Source organism: Camelus ferus, chromosome 5, assembly GCF_009834535.1.
Source record: "Camelus ferus isolate YT-003-E chromosome 5, BCGSAC_Cfer_1.0, whole genome shotgun sequence".
Taxonomy (NCBI): Eukaryota; Metazoa; Chordata; class Mammalia; order Artiodactyla; family Camelidae; genus Camelus; species Camelus ferus.
In genome coordinates, this window is record NC_045700.1 from 29,978,510 (window position 1) to 29,990,854 (window position 12,345).

The 12,345-nt window shown below is 41.0% G+C and overlaps 1 protein-coding gene across 5 annotated transcripts; it reads right to left on the reverse strand.

The window, feature by feature from the left end:
* Positions 1–509: 509 nt before the first annotated feature.
* RBM43 (RNA binding motif protein 43) lies at positions 510–11,548 on the reverse strand. 5 transcript variants are annotated; one of them, XM_032479421.1, is made up of 5 exons: positions 11,142–11,548; positions 9,153–9,277; positions 6,758–6,968; positions 4,320–4,405; positions 510–3,519 (listed from the first exon to the last, which is right to left on the reverse strand). In XM_032479421.1, exons 2-5 carry the CDS (start codon positions 9,183–9,185, stop codon positions 2,788–2,790), a joined length of 1,062 nt encoding a protein of 353 aa, XP_032335312.1. In that variant the 5' UTR covers positions 9,186–9,277; positions 11,142–11,548; the 3' UTR covers positions 510–2,787. The 5 variants fall into 5 exon arrangements, with proteins under 5 accessions (XP_032335312.1, XP_032335313.1, XP_014409994.1 ...); XM_032479422.1 differs by lacking the exon at positions 11,142–11,548 and adding an exon at positions 10,412–11,103; XM_014554508.2 differs by lacking the exon at positions 11,142–11,548 and adding an exon at positions 7,887–7,939 and having other exon boundaries at positions 9,153–9,278.
* Between the last annotated feature and the right edge of the window lie 797 nt (positions 11,549–12,345).

Here is a 12,345-nt window from a genome sequence, read left to right on the forward strand (position 1 = left end):
TCCTATGAGAATTATGCTAATGATTTGGAAATGACTAACGTATCCTGGGTAAGAATTGACCCTCAACTCTACCCCAAGTACTTCTATGGCAAGCTCTATTGTAATGGCTGGTTTGCCTGCCTCCTCTGCCAGACTAGACATTGACTTCTAAGGAGTCAGTGAACACCTGTCTTCCATCCACTGCAGTCTCTGAAATCCAGATGAGCTCAACAAAAATCCCTGAATGAGTTCCTTACCCAAATGCTGCAGAGTCTTTTCTCCCACCCTTTTCCTTTGTTCATCATGAGGTGAAACTCCTACTTACATCTTCTTTTTTAACTTTATAATGGCTCTCTTCACCATCTGCAGTCTCTATGAAAAGTATCAACTGACTAATTAAATGATAGGTTTTTCTCCTAGTGGCAGACATACCACAGGGCTTAGGCTTGACAACAGGACAGAATTCACATCACCTTCCTGGACATCAGTAACCTTCAAAAATAAATTTTAATAAAAATGACTACTCCCACTTTGAAAATTTAAAAATGTCAGTTTTTATTAAGGATAGAAACTGGCTACACAACTTGCATATTATAAAGAGAGACAGCAGTATGTAAAACACCTGAAATACACAGTCTTCTCGAGCAGAAGATGTTATATTCATACCTGTAAATCAATTAGCATTTAGTGTCTATCCAGTCAAGGAATGAGCCCCACTATTCGTATCCAGCTTTTTGTTGAAAGATTATTTTATTGGTATTAAATTTGTGGTAATAATGAAAAGCCTCGGCAGGTATCAAATAGAACTCCGCCAGTTGCCATTTTATTGACTCAGCTTTAAATTCATCCTATTTGCCTACTCATTAAAAACAAATCTGGGTCCTTCAACACATTTTTCCTTTCTAGCTGACAGGAATGTTAAGCTTTCTCAGTAGAGGGCGCTGGAGAGGCATTGCTGGAGGAAAGAGCCTTGTTCCTACTTCCGTGTGTTCAACCGGGAGGCTCCTTGGAATCCAGCTCCGAGGCAGAATACCCACTTCCTCAGCGTGTCAGGCTGGTGCAGCGTGGTCAGCTGCTCCAGTGTCCAGCCCCCACACACGAGACGCCCCCCAGCATTCAGTGCCTGTGGTACACACTGGCCAGCAGCTCCCAGCCACCAGCAGTTCCCCGCAGCAACCCCCCTGGGCAGGTTGTAATGGAGGCCCCTGGTGAGACACCCGTGAACGGACTCCTCCAGCACCCTAGAGGATGGACTTCCAGCAGGATCCCCTGGCACAAATCTTCCAGCAAAGTCTGGATTTCAGTCCTGGGGTGCAGGGTGCTCTATCTAACTACTCCTTATATCTGTTATTCCTGTATGTGGCAGAGTTCTTTCTATTTCTTACTAGCCAATCCCTCATTATTCCAATCTCCTGTCATGGTTAACAATTCTTTATATTAAACTTTCCCTGTTCAAATGACTGTGTGCCTTCTCTCTCCTGATTGGACACAGACTGAGACAAACCATTAGAAGCAAAATGAAAATCAAAGATTTTAAAGATACGTTATTGGGCACTTGATATAAACAAAAGTTTCGCATGACAGAATGTTTACTCATACAGAAATGAAATAACATATTTAAAGAAATGGAAATCATTTACATATCTGGGATTTAGATGCCTAAGAAAGATGAACACACAGAGAGAGAGAGACTTTTCTTATCCTTTTCTACTGATAAAAATAGTTCAAATCATCATAACCATGTTTGCTTACTCTGACAAGAGCAAGAGAGATACATTTTATTATCCTGGGAGGTTCTCTGCAATGCCCCGGTTACTTAACACTGGCTTAATCCAGAGTCAAATGCAGGGCTGTCAGAGATAATCAAATGACAAAATCTGGCTCCCCTTCTTCAGGAGGGCATTTTCAAATCCTTCCTGTCATCTTCAAGCAAACACTTCTCAAGTGTTTAAGTAGAACCGTGGGAGACTATGAATGGGAGAAGCACAGTTCCGTAACTAAGAGCACAGGCAAGGTGCACTACGTCACTAGGCTTCAGTTTCCTCACCTGTGGAAGGGGACAAAGACAGCACCGACCTCACAGGGCTGCTGTCAGGACTGAGTAAAGACATGCAACGCACTTAAAATTATGCCTGGCAACTAAGTGTTTGCTGTTATTCTTATGGTCTGTGATCTTATTCTTGAAATGATATTACTTGAACAATACAATTATAAAGACACCATACTTCCTTCATAACTCTAACAGAAGAACCAACATTTTATGTAAGCACTTAGGCTAAGTAAGCAGCAGTAAAAATGTCCCATACGCCCAGTATAATGAGATTTAGTCAAGTAAGGACTACCTGCATCAGAAACATTTACCATCCAAGTAGCTTCTCAAGTGAGTTTTGCCAGCATCCTAATTATTTGGAGTAAATGGACTTTGTAAATGTTAAGAAATTGGAAATTGCATTATAATAATCATCTGCCTTCTCACATGTTGGAATTAAGGCTACCCCTTTTTCTAAGACTTTTGGGGTTGCAGAAAAAGTGAGGTTTCCCCAAAATTTAGTGAGTTTCTTTTTTTCGAAGTTTTATGCCTTAGATATTATCTTTGTAGTCAGATAGACTGGGTTTTTCTCTAGCCCCACTTTTTGCCAGCTGAATAACTTCAAACAAGTGTTTTAACCTCCTTAAATCCTATAACATGAGGATAGCAATGCCTACGATGAAAGAATTAAATAAAATGTAGGTAAAGCCAGCATCACACATGGCATCACCATGTGAGGGAAAGCAGTAGCCATTATTGTTACCATTGTTGACATTTTATTACCTAACTTTTTGCCTTGTTAACTTCATGACCTCTTTTTTAAACAAGTATATGTCAGAAGAAGATCCTATAACATCAATGTGTGTCTCATAAAAATTAACCAGAACCTGAAGGCACCTCGAACTTACTTGTTCACATGCCAACTTAATATTTCTTTTCTCTCTATGTTCCTTTCCTTCCAAAATAAATGTCTCCTTTCTAAGCTCAAAGGAAAGAGCATGTGAATACTTCTCAATGAGTTCTTTTACCTGTTTTGCCTTGTTTGGCTGAGACCTATCTTGAACATTCTTTATACAAACTGTGGTAATGTCACCATCCACTCTCTCTTGACATTGAACATGAAATTTTTTCAATGTGCTTTCATAAAATCCACTCTTGTTTTTCAGGTAAAGGAAAACATCTGTGTCGAGAACAAGACTTTCTCCACTCCTCAGAGTCTCAGGTATTGAGGACCCGAGTGACTTTAAAGAGTGACTGCTTCTCTGCATACTCCCTCTTGGGCTCTGTCCACTCCTGTTTTTTTCTAAAAGAGAACTTACTTTTAATAGCAAAAGTTCTTTGAGCTTCTTGATAGCCAGAAATGATCCTTGAACAGAGATTCTTCCATTGGCTCCCAAAGGACTGAAGCCTAAGGTTGAGATTTCCCTTTTAAGGTCCATTACCACGTTTTCTAGACGGACTTGACTCCGAAAAACAGAAAGATCAAGGACAGCATGTACAGAGCTGAAGACCTAAAATTAAACAGAGAAATTAAAACAGCACCACCTAGTGGAGCAGACTTTATAAACACATTCTTTTCCCACCATTTTCTGTCTCCTCAGCAGCCACCCTAAACCAGGCCCCAACTGCCTAGCACAGACTGGCTTCTTGCGCCATGGCCGCCCGTCAAAGGGACCCCACAACCCCATCAAGGCCACAATGTTCAGCTTGGGATTCACAGTCCCTCTCTGTATTCCCTAAAACAGAAGTGGTCACATAATTTTTAGAAGCAGAATTCTTTTCTGAAGCAAATTCCTAGGCAGAACCGATAGATACACACTGTTCTGGTTCTGCTCTGGGGATAGGGGTCTCTGCAGAGAGCCCTCCAAGTCTGAAGTTCATCAGATGGCTGCACAGAACCCTAGCTTTCTTACAGAATAAAGCTTTAAACCAATGCTTTGGATTTTACTTTTTGCTCTCATTTCCACCTTTCCTGTTTCTTCAAAGCTCCTTTTAAATGTTCATCCTAATTGGGTTTTTCCCCCTACAGAGTAAGTCTTTAGGTAGACACCTGACATCATCCACGATAACATAAAAGCTCACTGTCACCTTAAAAGCATCAAGAGGCTCATATAGAAACAAAAACTGACTAGGCAATAACTAAAACATTTCAAGACACAGGTTCAGCCTTTAACACTGACTCAGGTTAAGGAGTTTGCATTTTCTTTCCTAGAAGTCCTGGGGTGAGTGCTTTGTGTCTCCTAGGTACAGGGGACACTTTGCAGAAGAAACAAGATCTAGATGATCAGCATGCCTTCAGCATCACACCTACCTTTTCACCAAAATGAGAGACTGTGAGTTGAGCAGGTCCAACCTTCTCTGCTAGACAGTGTTTTTTTCTGACCACGTTCTCTGCAACTAATTTGAAACAGGAGCATCAGAAATCTCTGTGGCATAATACTCTAATAATTATTTTCATTAATAATAATGATAGGGATGTTCAAGTCTTTTAGAATACCTAAGATTTTTTTCTGTTTTTCCTCTAAATTCAACATTTAAATAGTTTTTCCTTCTACTTTAACACATTAAAATTCATATATATATACATATATACACACACATATATACATATATACATAAAGAACACCTAAAAGTAAATCTCCCACTCTGTTCATTATGGTCATGAGGATACTTCACCTTCCAGAACCCAGGATACCACACAGTCCTGGTTTTCCTCTAGTTCACTGGCTGACGTGCTCAGACTCCTTTGCTAATCTCCTTCTCTTCTCATTCTCTAAATGTTGGCAGGCCCCCTGCTTCAGGCCTCATACCTCTTTGCTAAACTTACACCCAACCGCTGGGTGTTCTCAACAATTTCCACAGCTTTATATACCATTACTCTATGTGTCTCCTCCAAAGTTTTATCTTATCTTCAGCCTCAACCTTTTTCCCTTCTGGCCGTGGAAATCTCTACTATATTGTCCAAATAGACATCTCAATGACCAGAATTCAACTCCTGATAACTAGTTCCTTCCAAAAATACTCTTCCTCCAGTGTTCCGCATCTCAGAAAATAATACCTATTCCATCAACAAATTCGGGACATCCATCAGTTCTCAATCACCTGCCCTGCTACCACTCTAGTCAAAACCAGCGATGACTAGTAGCTCTTATTCTCCACTTGGCTGCCAGATGGATCATCTAAGAAAAGCAGTCACATTTGGTCAGCCCTCTGCCCAAAACCCCCTAATGGCTTCCCATCTCACTCAAAGTAAAATCCAGACACCTAGTCTTGACCTATACACCACTTAACATAAACTGGTCCCAGCTACCCGACTAACCACATCTCCCAGCCTCCCCCTTGCTCTTTCCACTCCAGTCACATCCGCCTCCTTGCTGTTCTTCAAAACACTCAGCATGCTACCTCTGGGAACTTTTCCCAGTCCTTCCCTTGGCCTAGAGTTTTCTTCCCCCTTCTCTGCATGAGTCATTCCCTTACTTCATTCAAGTCTGTTCAGATGTCTCCTAAACAGAGTACTTCCCTGCCCAATCCATCTAAAGGAGCACTGTCCACCACATTCCATCTTTCTATTCTACTTTATATTTTTTCACAGCACTATATTATATATTAATATATATATAAATATAAAAGCAATATATAAACATACAAATAAATAAAGCCCCCAACATAATTATGTATTCATTTATTATCTTGTTTATTTGTCCACCCTTACAAAATGTTTCATGAAAGAAAATACTTTGCCTATTTCATTCATTGCTGTATCCTCGAGGACTACAATGATACCTGACAAATAGTACACCCTCAATAAAAATTTGTGAATAAATGAAAAAATCAGCCCTCTCTTTCTCTCTCTGAGCTATCAAGTCAACTTATAAAATTATTAATTTCCAAAAACACTATGTTCCTCCTTAGAGAAATAATAAGGGGCCCTTCCCACCATCCCTTACCTGAACATCACTACTGAGAAAGAATGAAGTAACCAATGGTGAGAGAGAAAGGGACTGACAATCCACAGTCTCTTGGTCTCTCTGGACTCTGTCTTCCCTCACTCAGAGTGAGGTCTCTGCTTCTCCTACTCATATGTGGTACTTTGACCCCCAAGAGGCTGGCATGGAGGCTCGTCTTTCTCTGGCAATGTATCCTACCAGCCACTGACTTGTAAAGAAGGCTGCCCACTCCATGAGGCTGGAGGGGTGAATAAATTCTGCAGACCTTCCTCACCTTTGTCAGTGGGGTGGGGAACAGAATGGCTCAAGTGTGACCTCAGATCCAAGCCATATTTCTCCAGTCCAACTTTCCCAGTAATAAAGCAGACACTATGTGAGAATACCCATTGGTTGGTTTGAACAAAAAGAAGCAAAAGGCACAATACTGCTGAAGCCACCTCAAAATTCCCAGAGTATTTATCCTGTGAGACTATAGATAACTTTTATAGGGAGTTTTCCTATATTTTACAAGTTTTCTAGAATAAAATTTATTACTTTTATCCCCAGATATAGATGCATTTAAAAATAGAAAGAAAAAAGTCTTTAAGAATTTGCCAGTTACTGACAACTCTATCATAAGCCATTTTCACATATATTCTTGCTAATGCAATACTGTGCCACTTTTATATTCAAGGATAGGATAATTATTCTTTAATAAATCTACTTTAAAACTACCAATCCCACTAATTATCTTAATGAAATTCAATTTTCAATTTAACTACAAAAGTATTTCTAAGATTACAAAAATTTGACTTGGAAATACCTTCTTTTTCTTTGAATGTTACATATGCAACACCCTTGGTTCTTGTTGGATACATCACATCTTCAACAACTCCACCCTTATTCTCAGTATCTTGGAAGTGAATCTTCAGTAATGTGGTCAGTAACTGATCATTAACAAAACCAACTGGAAGACCAGCAACTACAATTGTTCTTTCAGAAGCTTTGGATTCCCTAACCTTCAAAACTGATGCCTGCAAAAGAAATAGAAGGATTCTCTTTAAATATATAAGATTCTACTTAACACAGACATCACACACCAGTGGGAAAGGCTGTATTATTCAGTAAAGTTGCTCTTGCAACTGATTATAGATACTTGAAAAAAATATTAAGGATAGATCCTTGCCTCACTCCATATACCAACATAAACTCTCTATATAAATTTGAGAGTTAAAATGTAAAAAGTGAACCTTTTTTTTAATAAATGGAAAACGTTGATTAATATTTGTCTGATTTTAGAAAACCTAAAAATAGTTATAATCACAAGGAAAAGATTAAGAGATATAAATTTAAAAAACTGAAATTTAAAGAAGTCAAGCTAACCATCAAACTTGGTATTTTGGAGTTGGCTGTGTATTTCCTTAATTATAGTCAAAAGTATATAAGCCAATAAGAAACACATTCTGGTTTTGTTATTGTTGTTGTTGTTGTTGTTTTTCCAAAATTAGGAAAAACTCACCATAAAAAAATAAAACCCTGGCAAGAATATTTGGGCTGCAGTGGAGTAAATCCTGCCCTTCAGCACATTTCTGAGACAGAACTCAACCTCTGGGAGCACATGCTATTGCAGACCCTGGGCACAGAGTACCAACTGCAAGTAGATCCTCTCCTGGGCTCACTCTCTGCGAACTTTTTGTATTAACGTTTAATTTGTGCCCAGGCCACTTAGGGAAGTGGACCTGCCAACTTCTCCCAATGCTTATATGAGGAGTCCATCCAGACCACACCAGAGCTCAGACATAATCTATCCTAAATTATCCCCAGGAGGACAGGATGTCTCATGGGCCCAAGTCATGGTTAACAGATCACGAAGATGTTTCGGGTTTTCAGTTCAGAGGACTCTGTATACATACTCAGAGTAGGACTTCACTGGGGATAGGCAAACTACTTACTCTCAGGTCAAGAAGACAGTCTTAAGCACACACACAATCCATCCCAAGAGCACCTTAAAATGCAAGTAAAAGGATAAAAAGAGAATAAACCCAGTTAAAGGGAGCCATTGGCATAGGAGAAATTTTAACAAGTTTCTTGAAGACTGAAAATACATAGTAGTATGTGGACGGATAAGATGGGGAATGCAGAATAATGAAAAGAGGGCTGCAGTGGAAAGGTGACCACCTTCGTGCAGAACCTCAGAAATGAAAAAAAGGACCACAAACAGAAAGATCAGTTGAAAGGCTAGTGGCAAAACAAAACTGAATGAGCTCTCGGGAGAATGTGACCTGCTAGTATGGATGCTGGCACCCCAGAGCACGTTCCCCCACTTTCTGGCCTTTGAAGGGGCCCCAGCCTAAAGATCTCAAGCAAATTAAAGTGTGGCATGTTTGGAGTAAATTATGGAGCACCAAAGAAGAAAATCTATTCGACACAGCTGTGAGGAACATTATTCTGTAAGTGGAAAATGGAAAAATACACACAACACTGGGCCAAAAGAAGAACAAGTAATCGCAGCACACCATTAGTCCCCGCTGTAAACACTATTTACTGTTTGCATAATAATGTAAACACTCTCATTGGTTTTTAACTTTTAGACTAATTCTGTTAAATCTTTAAAATACCAAAGACTTAAATATGATTACAGAATAAAATGGAAACATTCAACCCTGTCAGTGTAAGAATAAAGGCAAACCTAACTAGAAGCTGAGAAAAAAGATGGAAAGAAAAACCTACACTTAAATTACAGAAATCATGTAATACTATCAAATTTTAAGCATATTATGAAAGTTACAAACATAGTTGCTAGGAGAATTTATTTACTTACTTTTTTAGGTTTGTTTATTTATTTGTTTAGATAGGGGGACTGGGGATTGAACCCAGGACCTCATGCATGCTAAGCGCACACTCTACCACTGAGCTATCCCCATCTCCCACCTCGGAGAATTTAAAATACTATTAAAACTTTCAAACTTGAAAGGTGGGAGAAGGCAGAGGTTACCTGCTTGACATTTTCATTTATCACAGCAAGAATTCAATAGAAAATGACCAAAGTCAATGATCACCACGCCCAGGATATGCACTGTCTTAACATCTCCTTGATATTTCAGCTGGTAGTTATTAAAATAAAGTGGCAAAAATGTACCTGTATTTCTTAGATTAAACAGTATCTTGTCAATTAGTCGATCAATTAACACAGTATTAATTAAGCATGTGTTCTATACCTGGCAATATGCTGGGTACCCAAGATGACACATACAAAGATATAAAACACATCCTTTGCCCTGAAATTCAGTTCCACCATGAAGATTTACTGAGCATTTATTATCTGTCAGGAACCTGGATGGGCCTAAGGACACAAAAAAGGGATCTTTAGCTTATGGGTGAGAGAGAGGCAGATACATACAAAAATTTCAACACAGCTTGGTAGGCACAAAAAGAGGGAGGTCTATTTCTCTACGAGAGAAAACAGACCAACACCTAACAATCTTAGAAGGATACAAGACCACTCACAATAAAATGCTAAAATACGTAATAAAAGCCATTCAGGATTAGGAAGCAAGATTAATTCTGGCAAAAGCAGTCAAAAAAGGCTTTATGAGAGACCTTGAAGGCTGAGGTTCAATTTTAATTTTAATTAATGGTCAAATTGAATTAAAAATGCAAAAAAGGGTTCACAGCAAAAGCAAAGGGACAGAGGCGTGGAGGATGAAAACGGCTCATGGTGAGACATATAAAGCAAAGGTAGGGTCTCCTGAAAAAGAAACTCAGAATAATTCTTGACTATTTGTTATGGGAGGTAGTTTTAATGGAAGAAAACAGAGGTTCTTAAAATATTCAGGGACAACCAGATTGCAGAGGAAATAGTAAAAATATATAAACGCATTCCTCTATCCTAGCGCCAAGTGGTAAGATGTAATTATCCCAAAATAGTTCCTTCTAGAAGAGGAAAAAGTGACCGATTTCTCAAACTTTCAGGGAATTTTATTTCACAGGAGATTTCTCTTGATTTTACTATAAAACAGTCCACATCAGCCTCAATGGGTAAGTGGCTAGTAAATTAGCTTCCTTTTTGTTCTTCACCAATGTCAAACAAAAACTTTCAATTTAAACTCAGAAAATCGTACTCCACCTCTGCTCTCATCAATTCTAATGCCGTATTTCTTTATTCAAGTGTCTACATTTACCTTTGACATTAAAGAAACTTTGTCTTGACGGCTATTAATCTCTGTCTATGATTAAGAAAAGGGATATCTTGGAGATCGCCTTTTCAAGAGCTACCACGTGGAGATACAGGATTTGGGAACAAGAGCAGCATTTTGGCCAGAAGTATTAAGGTGATGGCATTTTCCCCGTATCAGTGATAACATTTTAAGAGACTTTTAACCATCCTACCAGAAAGCAAAAAGATTTAAAACTGTGAGTTTATTTTTGTAAATAAAGCACTTGGGAGGCAATAATTAAATTCACTGCGTTCGCTTACATTTCTTTTCTCCAAATCAGTTGTTTATTTTCATTCAAGTTGCCTTTACTGCCACCAGTAAACAAAATCGCACTCGAATCTCACCACTGCTTTGGCATTTCCGGAACCCTAGTATTTCTGACCAGGAATTGAAGGCTCGGGCCACTGCTTTCAGGCTTCTGATGGAAAAAACCTGGCAGGCTAAACCTTAAGTTTGCTAACTGTTCTTGCTAGGCAGCACAGATGGTGACAACACAGAGCCCTTTGTGTCTAGAGAAAGAACTAAGGCCACAAGAGAGAAGAATTCCCGCTAATGTAGACATCAGGTTGCTTTCCTAACTGTGTCCTTGGCTCGAATCCTTCCTGCTGGCCCTTTTCAAAAGGAAACTGGCCTTCATTTCTGGGCAATTACGCTCCAGTCCCCCACAGCATGGGAGGACAACAATTAAGCTGTAACACTGGCGGCGAGGCCACTCCTGGATGAAACGGCTATGTCCCTGGATGCGGGAGGTGGCCGCAGTGACGCATGCCTTGGGCATTTCTCTCGCAGAGGGCATTTCGGGAGCGCGAAACAGCCACCAGGGCAGGTGCAGGAAGACAGGGCGGGGTTTGCCTCCGGGATCCCTCCCGCGCAGCCCGGGATCACCCCGCACCCTAGCCCGCCCCGCCTGGTTCAGTGGCCTTCTGGGGGACCGTGGCGACGGGGTGGGGACCACTCCGCCCCGCAAAACCCAAAGCAAAATCAACTTGCCATGGCGGAGGAGAGACGCGCCTTCGGCGGCCGGCAGGGCCCTGAGCTAGAGGAGCGCGGGCGGCGGGGCGGTGACCGACGGGCAGGTTTTGGTTTCGATTTTCCGTTCCCGCTCGTTCGAAAACGACGCGAGAAAAGGGCGGCCCCCAAATCCGACCTCGCGGTTCTGAGGCCTCGGGGCCTCCGGGTGGGAACGCCGCCCAGGACGGCTGCTGCCAGAAAGCCCTCGGTAGTTTCGCAACTTTGGAAACCTCCCTGGAGAGAGGCCGGCGGGGCTGCCCGGCGGGAATGTGGGGATTCTCCCGGGCCTGCGTGGGTCCTGTGCGCAGTGGACTCTGGGCCCGCCTTCCTACGCCCTCGTAATCGCCCCGGTGGTCGTCTCACCACACCACACCTGCTTCTCCTCTTGCCACCTGCCCAGCCCAGCCCAGCCCAGCCCAATGGCCCGGTGCGCAGGGCACAGGATGAAAGGCGAACGGCCCCTACCAAAACAGCCCGCACACTGTGGGCGACTCCTAAGCTTAGCGTCTACGGGGACACAGGGAATCTACATACATGGCGCCAATCAAAAAGTGACTGAGTAAGAAAGCCAAATGGCTGGCTAATACGCAGAAGTTTAATTCCACTCCTAAGAAATATAAATTGAAATCATAACAGGATCTCTTTTTTCCACAATTAGATTGGCGAAAAATTTTAAGTGTGATAACACCCAGTGTTAGCCAGAGTGTAAGGAAGCGTCAATGTTGCTGCAAGCGTAGATAGGTGCAAACATTTCTAAGGATTTGGGCCCCTCTCAATAATGTAAAGTACAAAAAGAGGTAAAAATACATGTATCCTTAGACTTAGTAACGCCACTTTCAGAACTGAACCGAAGTGCGCAAGTAGAATTAAGATACCGTAAGTTTTAATTGTGTGTTGCATGTAATACAGTAAGTTTTTTAAAAAACGGATCCATCCAGTTAAACTATGAATAGAACTATTTATTATATGGCCGATGGCACGTCTATAAGGCCCAAGGCTATGAAGATTTTAAAACAGAATGAGGTGAATCTATATGTAATTCCCAGATTTATATTTGATTTTCAGGTTCCTACACTTAAATGTCCACTTGAATGTCTGATAAGCCTGTAAAGCTTAACAGGACCGTCCTCTCTTTCTTCCCCCTCAAGTTAATAGTAGCACTACCACCCACCCAGACACTTAA